Source organism: Acipenser ruthenus, chromosome 45 (genome assembly GCF_902713425.1).
Source record: "Acipenser ruthenus chromosome 45, fAciRut3.2 maternal haplotype, whole genome shotgun sequence".
NCBI lineage: Eukaryota > Metazoa > Chordata > Actinopteri > Acipenseriformes > Acipenseridae > Acipenser > Acipenser ruthenus.
In genome coordinates, this window is record NC_081233.1 from 1,862,639 (window position 1) to 1,876,085 (window position 13,447).

General features: G+C 42.7%; 1 protein-coding gene across 2 annotated transcripts; it reads right to left on the reverse strand.

The window, feature by feature from the left end:
* Positions 1-5,335: 5,335 nt before the first annotated feature.
* LOC131720933 (zinc finger protein 135-like) lies at positions 5,336-11,955 on the reverse strand. 2 transcript variants are annotated; one of them, XM_059013468.1, is made up of 3 exons: positions 11,350-11,955; positions 10,233-10,650; positions 5,336-6,503 (listed from the first exon to the last, which is right to left on the reverse strand). In XM_059013468.1, the coding sequence occupies exons 1-3, from the start codon at positions 11,560-11,562 to the stop codon at positions 5,890-5,892; spliced, it is 1,245 nt and encodes a 414-aa protein (XP_058869451.1). In that variant the 5' UTR covers positions 11,563-11,955; the 3' UTR covers positions 5,336-5,889. The 2 variants fall into 2 exon arrangements, with proteins under 2 accessions (XP_058869451.1, XP_058869450.1); XM_059013467.1 differs by having other exon boundaries at positions 10,233-10,653; positions 11,350-11,949.
* Positions 11,956-13,447: the final 1,492 nt, after the last annotated feature.

Genomic DNA, 13,447 nt, shown 5'->3' on the forward strand with positions numbered 1-13,447 from the left:
CCACAGCTCAGGCACCCACACTAGGCAGCTCTGTGACAATGAAACAGAAGCTGGCTCTTCTGACCAAAACAGACCAAAGTTATTTCATACGGAACATCACTGAAATCTAAAGGTGTTTTTTTTTGGTTTCTCTCTTGCATTCACTCGTGTCTTACAAGGTGTCGTGACTTATAGAAACTCTTCCCACAGTCAGAGCAGCAATGCATTTTTTATCATGTGTGAATTCGCTGGTGTTTTACAAAGTCTCTTGAATCACTGTAACTCTTCCCACAATCAGAACAGTGATACGTCTTCACTCCTGTGTGAGTTCGCTGGTGTGTTTTAAGGTGTCCTGACTGATTAAACCTCGTCCCACAATCAGAACAGCCATATGGTTTCTCTCCTGTGTGAAGTCGTTTGTGAACAACAAGGTATCCCGACGAACTGAAACCCTTCCCACAATCAGAACAGTGATATGGTTTCTCTCCTGTGTGAACACGCTGGTGTTTTACAAGATCTCCTGACTGAATGAAACTCTTCTTACAGTCTGAGCAGTGATATGGTTTGTCTCCTGTGTGAATTCGCTGGTGTGATACAAGGTTTGTTGATGAACTGAACGTCTTCCCACAGTCACAGCGATATGGTTTCTCTCCTGTGTGTGTTCGCTGGTGTGTTTTAAGGTGTCCTGACTGATTAAACCTCATCCCACAGTCTGAACACTGATATGGTTTCTCTCCAGTGTGAATTCGATGGTGTATTACAAGCGTAACATGACCAATAAGTTGCCACCTGTTCCATCAAAACATTACACACAAAAGACAACATTCCTCCGCCCAGGAGAGCAACCACCAAGAAAAGGTGTTAAAACCAATCCTCGCCCAGGACAACTGGAAGCTGCTAGAGACTGGAATATGCTGGCAGATGTTGGTCAACGGCTTATTTTTCCACCTGAGATTGCCACCACTAACCTTCGACCAGATATTGTCTTGTGGTCTGGATCAGCACGCCTTGTTCACCTGGTAGAGTTAACAGTGCCATGGGAGGACGCTGTAGATGAGGCGTATGAGAGGAAGAAACTGCGGTATGCTCAACTAGCCACTGAAGCGGAACAGCGAGGATGGAGAGTTCGGGTTTACCCAGTGGAAGTGGGTTGTCGAGGATTTGTGGCACACTCTACAACCCGGTTTCTCAGAGACGTCGGATTCAGTGGCCAAGAGTTGCGTCGCACAGTGAAGAACTTATCTGAAGCAGCAGAGAGGAGCAGCAACTGGCTGTGGTTGAGACGGAAAGATTCTGGCTGGGGACAGGTAAGTAAGCTGGGCTGAGTTGAGTGGGGGACGGAGGGGGGTGATGCTGGGACGCCAGAATCACCGTCGAGCCCTCTTGAGGTGTCGTGGGCTAGTCGACGAAACACTGAGGATGGAAGGTGCCCACTTGAAAACCCCAGAGATGTACCCTACTTAGCTCAATCCAGACGGTTGTCATGCTGATGCGCTGGGGAGGCCGCACTTTGGTTGATCCCCGGAGCCAGCATCGCAGCCGTTGTGTGTGCTGATGCGCCAGGGAGGCAAAATAAGCTAATCCCTGGAGCCAGCATTACACTTCAGCCATTAACACCAGACAGAAGGATATCTACATCATCATATGGAAGGAAACGTAAATGGATGGAGACGCATATGGATCACATTAGTTTACTGTAAAGCTACGTCTTAGTTGGTGCTTATCTTGGCGAGAGCCGAGTTCAAATCAGCATGAAGTTTTAACATCTACTCTCGTGTAATGGAAATCATGAAGATCTGGATACGTCCAGTGACTGCTGTGAATAGTGCAGCTGGCAACAAGGGAAAGACCTTGTGACAGCCTGGAGAGACAGCTGACAGGAGGAAAGAGACCCCATTGGGGCTGGTAAGGGTTAGCTACCCTTGTCGGCAGTATCCAGCTCTGTGTTTACAGGATGCTGGAGACACCCGCCCAAGGCTTCTAAGAAATTAAAGAGAAAAATACCCCTAGAGTCTGCGAGAGCGGGGGCGGAAGATGACTCAACGTTGGACAACACGGTTAACGACTTAGGAACGGAAACGGATATGAGTATGGAGAGTACTTCACAAAAGACTAGTTCAAGATCTGCAGTTAACAAAGACATGGAACTCCAGGTTTGTGTCTGCGGCTGGAGCAAGGCGACAACGGCCAGGGGTTTGAAGATTCATCAAGGGAGAATGAAATGCTTGAGGGAGAAGGGACAAGGGCCTTGCATTGATCAGTACTTCTTACGAAGTCAGTCAAGTCAGTCGAATGAAATCCAGCGACAGGAAGCAAACCACAGTTCGCAGGATATCAGCACCCCTGTCATAGATGTGAGGAGGACTTGCATGGACACAGTTAGTGATGAACCTAATGATCCTTGTGAACCCGGTCAGACAAACCAGCATAAGAGAGAAAAGAACCTCAATGGGCACAAGCCTGGAGTTAAATGGCCAAGAGCTTGTGAGAAAACTGCATGGGACACAGTAAACACAGATCTCTGCGTTGCATTGGAAAGATTAAGTGGAACAGTTGAAAAGAAGCTGGATAAATTTGGGGACATCATCTACGCATATGGAAGTGAGAGGTTTGGAGTTGAAAAAAGGAAGGAAAAAGTACAAACTATTCCTGGAAAGTCTAGACGGCAGCAGGAGATTGAACGCTTAGTTAGAGAAAGGAGACAGCTGAGGAACCAATGGAGAAGAGCAGAACAAAGTCAGAAGGAGGGACTCAATCTCTTACAAAGGGTCATAAAAGATAAGCTTGCAACATTGCGCAGAGCTGAGCGCCTACGGAAACGCTACAAAAAGAAGGAGCGTGCGAGAGCTAACTTTTATAAAGACCCATTCAAATTTGTAAAGAAGTTATTCACCAGTGAGAAGAATGGCACACTAAAAGCATCTAAGGTTGAGCTGGAGAGATATTTGGAGGAAACACATACAGATTCAAAAAGGCAGGAGCCTATGTCAATTCCGTCAGACATCCCACCTATCAATCCACCAGAATACCAAATGGAGGACTGTGCACCTAAGTGGAAAGAAATAGAGCAAGCTGTGAAAAAAGCAAGGGCTTCATCATCTCCAGGGCCTAATGGAGTTCCGTACAGAGTGTACAAGAGTGCTTCAGGAGTTCTACGAATTCTGTGGAAATTGATGAAAGTGGCATGGGAAAAACAGGTTGTACCAAGAGCATGGCGCCGAGCAGGTGGAGTCTTTATACCTAAAGAAAAAGATTCTACAAGCATCAGTCAGTTTCGTCCCATTTCCCTATTAAATGTAGAAGGCAAGATTTTCTTCAGCATTATTGCTCAGAGATTGTCAGCTTACCTATTAAAGAACTGCTTCATTGACACTTCAATACAAAAAGCGGGCATTCCAGGTTTCCCAGGTTGCTTAGAACACATCAATGTGATCTGGCAACAAATTCAATCAGCTAAAAAGGAGAGGAAGGAGCTCCATGTGACATTCCTGGATTTGGCTAATGCATATGGTTCAGTGCCACATGAACTACTTTGGGCAGCATTTGATTTTTTCAGTGTACCGATGACAATAACAAATTTAGTGAAAGCCTATTTTGGAGATTTGCAATTCAGTTTTTCAACTTCAGAATTCAGCACTACATGGCAATGCCTAGAGGTTGGAATAATGGCAGGATGCACCATTTCTCCACTGGCTTTTACCATGGCAATGGAAGTAATCATTAGGGCATCAAAATGGGTAGTAGGAGGAGAGCGCTTGGCTTCTGGAATGCGACTACCACCAATTCGAGCATACATGGATGACATGACAACCATGACTACAACAGTAGCCTGCACTAATCGATTATTGGGCAAATTAACCAATAACATTGAATGGGCACGAATGCAATTCAAGCCCACTAAATCAAGGAGCATCTCTATAATTAAAGGCAAAGTAGTAGATAAAACATTCTTCATTAATGGTGAGGCAATACCAACAGTATCTGAGAAGCCAGTGAAGAGTCTTGGGAGATGGTACGACGGGGATCTAAAGGACACAGTTCGTGTGGGAGAAGTTAGACAACAAGCAGTGGAAGGGTTGAAGAGCATAGACAGCTGCGCTCTACCAGGTAAACTAAAACTCTGGTGCTTTCAGTTTGGTCTACTGCCGAGGTTGCTGTGGCCACTGACTGTGTACGAGGTTTCTTTGACAACAGTAGAGAAGCTGGAAGCTTTAATCAGTTCATACATCAGGAAATGGTTGGGAGTTCCACGCTGCCTCAGCAGAGTGGGACTTTATGGTAAAGGAATACTGCAGCTACCAGTCTCTGCTCTAACCGAGGAGTTTAAGTGCGCCAAGGTCAGACTGGAAATGACATTAGTAGAGTCACGCGATATATGCGTAAGGGAGGCAGCACCTGTGTTGAAAACTGGAAGAAAGTGGGCGGCAAAGAAAGCTGTGGAAGATGCAAAGGCTGCCCTTCGAATTGGTGATATCATGGGGCAAGTTCAGCATGGAAGAGGGGGTCTTGGTTTCAGTTCAACTCCTCCTACATGGCACAAGGCGGCCCCAGCTCAAAGAAGGAAGCTGGTAGTCAACGAGGTGCAAAAGCAGGAGGAGAGGATGAGGTGTATAAAGGCCATTTCCCAGGCCAAACAGGGAGAATGGATGAGATGGGAGAGTGTGGAACAACGCAAGATTGGCTGGCAAGACCTATGGTCAATGGAACAGAGCAGGATCAGTTTCCTCATCAGGTCAACATATGATGTTCTCCCATCACCACAGAACCTAAACCTCTGGGTAGGAGAGGATCCCTCATGTCCTTTGTGTTCATCACCTGCAACATTAAGGCACATTTTGACAGGATGTAAGGTGGCTCTTAGCCAAGGACGGTTTACTTGGCGCCATGACCAAGTGCTGCGATGTTTGGCCTTAGCATTGGAAGACAAGCGTAACATGACCAATAAGTTGCCACCTGTTCCATCAAAACATTACACACAAAAGACAACATTCCTCCGCCCAGGAGAGCAACCACCAAGAAAAGGTGTTAAAACCAATCCTCGCCCAGGACAACTGGAAGCTGCTAGAGACTGGAATATGCTGGCAGATGTTGGTCAACGGCTTATTTTTCCACCTGAGATTGCCACCACTAACCTTCGACCAGATATTGTCTTGTGGTCTGGATCAGCACGCCTTGTTCACCTGGTAGAGTTAACAGTGCCATGGGAGGACGCTGTAGATGAGGCGTATGAGAGGAAGAAACTGCGGTATGCTCAACTAGCCACTGAAGCGGAACAGCGAGGATGGAGAGTTCGGGTTTACCCAGTGGAAGTGGGTTGTCGAGGATTTGTGGCACACTCTACAACCCGGTTTCTCAGAGACGTCGGATTCAGTGGCCAAGAGTTGCGTCGCACAGTGAAGAACTTATCTGAAGCAGCAGAGAGGAGCAGCAACTGGCTGTGGTTGAGACGGAAAGATTCTGGCTGGGGACAGGTAAGTAAGCTGGGCTGAGTTGAGTGGGGGACGGAGGGGGGTGATGCTGGGACGCCAGAATCACCGTCGAGCCCTCTTGAGGTGTCGTGGGCTAGTCGACGAAACACTGAGGATGGAAGGTGCCCACTTGAAAACCCCAGAGATGTACCCTACTTAGCTCAATCCAGACGGTTGTCATGCTGATGCGCTGGGGAGGCCGCACTTTGGTTGATCCCCGGAGCCAGCATCGCAGCCGTTGTGTGTGCTGATGCGCCAGGGAGGCAAAATAAGCTAATCCCTGGAGCCAGCATTACACTTCAGCCATTAACACCAGACAGAAGGATATCTACATCATCATATGGAAGGAAACGTAAATGGATGGAGACGCATATGGATCACATTAGTTTACTGTAAAGCTACGTCTTAGTTGGTGCTTATCTTGGCGAGAGCCGAGTTCAAATCAGCATGAAGTTTTAACATCTACTCTCGTGTAATGGAAATCAAGGGCTGCTGAATGACTAAACCTCTTCCCACAGTCAGAACAGTGATATGGTTTCTCTCCTGTGTGAATTCGCTGGTGAGATGCAAGGTTTCCTGACCGACTGAAACTCTGCCCACAGTCAGAGCGATATGGTTTCTCTCCTGTGAGTGTTCGCTGGTGTGTTTTAAGGTGTCCTGACTGATTAAACCTCATCCCACAGTCAGAACACTGATACGGTTTCTCTCCTGTGTGAACACGGCAGTGTTTTACAAGATCTCCCAAGTGACTGAACCCTTTCCCACATTCAGAACAGCGATACGGTTTTTCTCCTGTATGAATTTGCTGGTGTATTACAAGGGTTGCTGAATGACTAAACCTCTTCCCACAGTCAGAGCAGTGAAATGGTTTCTCTCCTGTGTGAGTTCGCTGGTGTGTTGCAAGGTTTTCTGACCAACTGAAACTCTTCCCACAGTCAGAGCAGAGATACGGTTTCTTTCCTCTGCGCGTTCGCTGGAGTATTCTAAAACCTCCTGACTTGGTGACACCATTCCCACAGTCACTGCTCGCCCTTGCTTTAGCTGCTATTCTGGAACCTGGAAAATACAAACAGGAGAGAAAGTCAGGCTGTTTCAAGTAGGGAATGCTGCAATTGTATCTTCCTCATTTTGTTGTTTCATAACCTTTTTCTACATTGGGTTATTAGCAAACACAGAACTGTAGCGTAGTCTCCACCAGGGAGGTTGCAATTACAGCAGGCGGATTTCTGGAGCCAGCATTATACTTCAGCCAATAGGAAAGCCATGAGTAAAAGAAATCAGGAAATGTACAGATTATCATCTCTTTTGTTCCAGATTGTACCCGTTTTGTCATAAGAAATGGTTGAAAGCTATATATTGTTGAACTTGTCTTTCAGTATGTTTAAATAGGTTTCTAGTTTACAACAAACACAAACTTCTGTAACCACAATATACAAAGAATAAAACAAAAGCAATAAATACATAAATAAATAAAACACATGTAGGCAAAAACATGAGCTAAATAAAGACACTAAAATGCAATCTCTCACTTAACTACCACCAAACAATTACACATGAATGATACAGGGTTCCCCCCCAGGAATTTTCAGTCTCCAGGGTGGCAGGCTAAAGCAGCTGGGTGGCAGAATGTTATAACCCCCCCCCCCCCCCGATCTTGTCAAGCATCAAGCAAATAGGCACAACTGGAATGGTGCTGGGGCCAGGATTAACACAACTGTTGTTTCTAACTTGGCTTCTTTTTATGAATACCTTCACAGATATTAGGAGAGTAAGCAGAAGTTCAATTTTAACAGCTCATTTTAAATGCCCTTGGTCGACATTTGCCAGTGTAGCAATGAGAGGTATTATATTGATTTGTATGGCACTGCTGAGATAATAGATAACATTTTGTTTTGAGACACAGGTAATAAGTACTATTGTGTGGGTAGTGAGTAATAAGTACAGCCCACACAACAGAGAGCTGCATATGAGGCCCACCATGTTAAACAGGTTGAGAACCAACTAACTGATCTTCAAACAAGCATACCTACATTTTAACAAGCATACTTTCAACTGTCAAAATAAAGCAGAACATGGCCCAGACCAAACCAAAACCTGCACAATCTGCTAATCACACTTTAAAAAACAAACTGCTATAAATGCTGTTAAACACTGTTTCTATAAAGTGAGATGAGCAGCTTACGCAGGTTTTGATTTGGTCTGGGCCGATGTCTCTTAGGATATTTAGGCAATGGATATCAATGTTGACAGAATTCAATTTTTTTTCACTGTTTTGAATCCTTAGCTTGCCTTCCGATTAATATTGAACCCTTGGGATAGTAAATACTTGGAATTTTAGTAAATTTTACCACTTGTTCGTTTTTGTAAGCTAGGTATCCTAAACATTACGACTCGTCATCCAGTCACTGTGCTCCACACATCACTTCCAACTCTTAACTTAAAGAATAATTCCAGCGTACAGACTTCCCAATCTTCAGAAAACAATAAGCTTGTCTTTACTTACATCCAATAATAGTCAGACGAGTGGAGAACCCTTAAAATACAGCAATATGTCTCGTGCCAGGAACTCCATCCAAGCACAAACGAATATTCTTCAGTGTAACTATTTTCTTATCATTATGTCTTTATATCCTTTAAGAATGTAAAAGGACTGAAGGATAGTGTCATTATGATTTCTATGTATACAGTCTTGTTATTAATCTATATACGTATCAAACGGTATCAACGGTCAAAAACTGTATTCGCTCCTCCGCTTACAAAAACTCATTTACTTTCAAAACCGAATTCTAAAATAGCGTCATTAGCTATAAACAAAACTACCACTTGAGGGCGCAGTGCATAGAAAAGGAGCACATACCAATCTAGAAACAGTAATAATAATAATAATTACATATATCTAAATAAACTCAAATAAGAATACATTCTTTTTTATAATCAAAATACAAAATTCTAATTCGTTAGAATTTTTTTTTTTTATTATTAGTCATGTCTGCTTTACAGCGGAACGGCCCTTCAGTGCGATTCTAAAACTCAGATGTACAAGACTAGCGATCCCCTTTTTATTAGCAGTGACCCAGTTCTGTTTAAGAAAGCTCGATATCCCACATGGCGCTGCGCTGCTCTCGTAAATGTCACAAACGCATTAGACGCCACATAAGCAAACAGACAATGCAAATCCCCTGTGTATTAATGAGAAGTCTATACTTGGAAAGGTTTGCTTTAATAATAGAGGATGTTCAAAATACCAAGGTGGCTCGCAAAAAACAGCAAACCTAAAACTCACAGGCCTACAGAGGGGAAAAAGGGATGTACTTTCCATTGCTCAACTGGTGCAGGAGGTGGGTTCACTTCAGAAAACATAGCAAACCACCAGCACTGGGCAGGGCAGTGGGTTGCTGAGGATTGAAAAGCTCTCTGAAACAGCCCAATCCAGGAGATATCCTTCAGAAGCTTTGAAGTCACTGATTAAAACCAAAACAACTGCATTAATGACTGTTGACAATGTGACTGTTTAAGCTCTTCATTCAAGTATTCCAGTGAAATTGTGTCTGTTCATTAGGAACAACATTACAGAACGATCATTTCCAATCCAAAGATGACCATTCTGTGGCAACCTACACACACATTCAAGGTCTGTTCACATTCATAAGTCTGTTATTGCTAAACCAACAAAAAATAAACATGAATCTCTTCAGTTAAAAATCAAGGAAACAAACCCAGCGACAGTATTTTATCTCCTTTCAATGGTCTCATCACTGTGCCACATCAAATTTATAACGAGTTCACTTGTCACTCAGTACTATGCTTCAGCTCATTCTGTGGTATTTCGGCTTGGGGTCGTTTGCATTTGGAAGGACAATTTCTCTCGATAAAATTAACTCTCATGCAAACGGCACTGTAGGGAAGTCATTAGCAAAAGAGAGCAAGTTAAAAGGGACCCCGTTTTTCACTTTCTGCATGTAAACATGGCCATGGTCTCACTTCACAGGTGTTCATATTCTAATTGTTCTGATTATCTTTTACAATTCACATGTCAATGCTTTTAGTCACAAAAAACAGTGACCTTTCTTCACTTCTAAAGCAGTGGTTCACAGCCTGGTCCTGGGGACCCCTTGTGTCTGCTGGGTTTTGTTCCAACTGAGCTCTCAGTTACTTAAATGAACACTCAAGTGAACTTACAATTTGGTCAATCACATTTTTAAACTATTTTTCAGCTCATAAGTAGTTGATTAGATTTCAAGTTCTATTCATTTTCATACAGAACCTGAAATATCCATCTCTTTCAAATCATTCAACAGCTTTGATAAGGCAAATAGTTGAACTGAGTGTTTTTTGTTAAATTCGATTATGGTTAGTCAATAAAAAAGGTTTCTACCTGCAGTGACCGGACCAAGAAGTGATTAAACAGGACTCCGTTTCCATTGACTTACATCACACTATAGGGCAGCAGGGCTCTGGACTGTTCACTGGAGGGTTGTGGGTTCAATCCGAGATGGGGGACACTGCTATTGTACCCTTGAACAAGGTACTTTACATAGATTGCTCAAGTAAAAACCCAGCAGTACAAAAAGGGTAATTGTATGTAAAAATAATGTAAGGGCATCTAAGAAAATAACAGTAATCATACTGGGGACAATGTAATTGAATGATAATGGGAGTGCGACATTAACAGGAGTGATATTAAGTAGCTTGTAGCATAACCCATCTGCTCCCTGCCTCTCAGTCCTGCTGTGGATAATATGACACAGTAGAATGACGTCATCACAGCTACTCAGAGTTACTCACCTGCTGGACTGCACTCTGAATGGGAGCTCCCCCCGTCTTCCTTTCCACATCCTCGCATGCTGTTGGGAGAGCTGGCTTCTGCTCCAGCGCCCTGCACTCTCAGGCAGATTCTCTTCAGCACCACGCTACACGCCCGCAGGCGTACAGGACCCAGCGCAGGGGGGGCTGCTTTCAAGGAAACGGGTTCTTCTGTCTGGCAGATCTCCAATTCACTGGGTTCAGCTTTAATCCCAGCACACCCCTCTGGCTTGATGCCACTGCATGGCATGATCTCACAGAGCTCCTGTTTAATGGGGAGGGAAGCCAGTGCAGATAACAGTGTAATGGGAACCACTTCAAGTTCAGGGAGCTCCTCTTTAATCGGGTCAGATTCAGTCTTCACACTGTCCATGGCATCACACATGCTTCTGCTTAGTGGCTGCTGCAAGAAGAAAATGAAAAATGATTCAAAATGCTATGAAAGCTGTTTAAAAAGAGCGGCTATCTGGGGTTTTTAAAAAGATGAAGTTCTCAGTCCCTGCATGTTGTTGCGGAGTAACATTCATGCAATTTTCACCTCCAGTGTTAATATCCAGACAAGTTTTCATACTTCAAAAAAAGGAAAAGAAATTAAAGATGTCCTGATAAGATTGTCTTGGCCAATACCGAGAGCCAATTCGAGTTTTGATTTTTTGTGTTTTACCTCATTAGACAAACATACAGAAAGACACAGAGAGAACACAGACAAGCAGCAAGACAGACAGAATGCAAACTTTAAAAAATGTACTGTAGAAGAGATTTGATTTTAGCATTATTTAAAAAGATTGCAATTATGGAGAGCAATGACAAACCTGCCAGAGAAATGAAGTGCTTACGTGTGATAAATAATATCCATCACCTATAAATGAGGCATTGAAGTAAAGAAATGGGATCCTCAAACACCAGGTCCTTTCCAGGCTGGAGCCGGCTTGAAAACGGATTTCTCACAGAGGAGAGTCTATTCATTTTTTGATGAGGACGGCACTTAAGAAACACATCTCTGCATGTTAACAGCACAAAGGAAAGCAGCAAAGTTTGTGGGTTTGACATCATTACTAGGTTAATGGCATCTACACAATACAATATATTTCATACATACCATTTCCAGCACCTCTTCTTTTATGGGACCTGGTCCTGCTGTCTGGGGGATCTCCAGTTCATTGCTCTCATCTTTAATACCAGGCACCTCTGACTTGATGCTGTCACATGGCATCTCCTGTTTCATGGGGAGGGAAGGCAATCCGGAGAAAACCAGTCTAATGGGGACGAGTTCAAGCTCAGGGAGCTCCTCTTTAATGGGGACAGATTCCATCTTCACACTATCCCTGGCATCAGACACGGGGGTTCTGCTGAGTAGCTGCAGCAAAAAAATAATAATGAAATGAGTAAAATTAATCAAATCAAAGACATTTAAGGGATTCACAAAATCTTACTAGCAGGGTGTCTTTAGTATTGAAGGAAGTGAGAACTGAACTTGGGTTGCAGGTAAAGTTTGCAGAGGTTCAGCAGCAACTCTGTGCTCCCTATGTGGTGGAAGTAGTCAATAACCATATTAAGTGGCACCATTCTCTCAAGTAGCCAATCAGAATGCAGTATTTTGAACTTTAACTGGCTACTCTTTTAAACCAATCATATTTGTATTTTACCGGAAGTGCCGCCCCTTTTAACAATCCTAGACCATACCACCGCCATCTTGGTTTGTAATTTGATGAGAATGCATCTTTGTTAGTTTTTTGAGAAAGGGGGATTCATCTTTGTTTGTAATTGATGAGAATGCATCTTTGTTAGTGTTTTGAGAAGAGAGATTCATCTTGGTTTGTAATTTGATGAGAATGCATCTTTGTTAGTGTTCTGAGAAGAGAGATTCATCTTGGTTTGTAATTTGATGAGAATGCATCTTTGTTAGTTTTTTGAGAAAGGGGGATTCATCTTGGTTTGTAATTTGATGAGAATGCATCTTTGTTAGTGTTTTGAGAAGAGAGATTCATCTTGGTTTGTAATTGGATGAGAATGCATCTTTATTAGTTTTTTGAGAAAGGGGGATTCATCTTTGTTTGTAATTGATGAGAATGCATCTTTGTTAGTGTTTTGAGAAGAGAGATTCATCTTGGTTTGTAATTGGATGAGAATGCATCTTTATTAGTTTTTTGAGAAAGGGGGATTCTTTGTTTGTAATTGATGAGAATGCATCTTTGTTAGTGTTCTGAGTAGAGAGATTCATCTTGGTTTGTAATTGGATGAGAATGCATCTTTATTAGTTTTTTGAGAAAGGGGGATTCATCTTGGTTTGTAATTGGATGAGAATGCATCTTTGTTAGTGTTTTGAGAAGGGGGTTTGTAATTTGATAAATCAATAGAGAATAATGTATCACTTACAGTGACAAAAAAACTGGAAATACAAGCAGATGAGATGTTGACAAAGTTAAAAAAACATGTTATTGTAGGAAATTAATATATATATACACACACACATATATACACACACTCATTATATATGCCAAGCACAGACTACAATACAATAACATTTACAGTTTAAAATAGCATATATGCTTTCATTACTACCACTAAAAGGATCGCTTGTAACGTTACACTGGAACAATCAACCTTTGAGCACCAGGCCAACCCGGTATTCCCAGAATAAGAACAGGTTTCTACGAAAGACCCTTTAAATAATACTGTATAACGTAGATGGCAGGAAGGCAGTTTGACAGCAGTAATAGGATTGCTGGGCTCGCTGGTTGCAAACAGTTTAATTTCTGTTGCACGCACAAGCATACACACGAATGGAACACTCAATAAGCACCCAAGAAGCGCCAGTAACCATGGAGACTAATAAACCAGATCGCAATAGGAGAGGGTTGAAATTAACCACTAAGATTGTGGCACAGGTAAGAACAAAAGAAAAAGAAAAAACAATATTTGCTAAATGACTTCAGCCACGCTACATACAGTAATGCGTATATGCAATCAATAAGGCAATAGCGTTTCAAAACAAATCCAATGCCTCGAATATAACAGTCTCGTACCCTGCTCATCAAAAAACAGGCCAACACAGAAAATAAACGTATTGGTAAGATACAAAAAAATAACCAAACGTATTTGTAATCCACAAAAAAACAGGAAGCAAAATAAAACAAAAAATATCCAAGGAATCCAAAACACTGCTGTTCTTGAACCATCCAATAAATAATAATAAT

Excerpts from the sequence above, each read along its gene's own strand:
- LOC131720933 (XM_059013467.1), bottom strand. The coding sequence starts at position 11,562 with ATGGAATCTGTCCCCATTAAAGAGGAGCTCCCTGAGCTTGAACTCGTC. Across the intron at positions 10,654-11,349 it reads AAGAAGAGGTGCTGGAAATG|CAGCCACTAAGCAGAAGCAT; the intron begins GTATGTATGAAA and ends TTCTTCTTGCAG. Across the intron at positions 6,504-10,232 it reads TTCAGAGTGCAGTCCAGCAG|GTTCCAGAATAGCAGCTAAA; the intron begins GTGAGTAACTCT and ends TGTATTTTCCAG.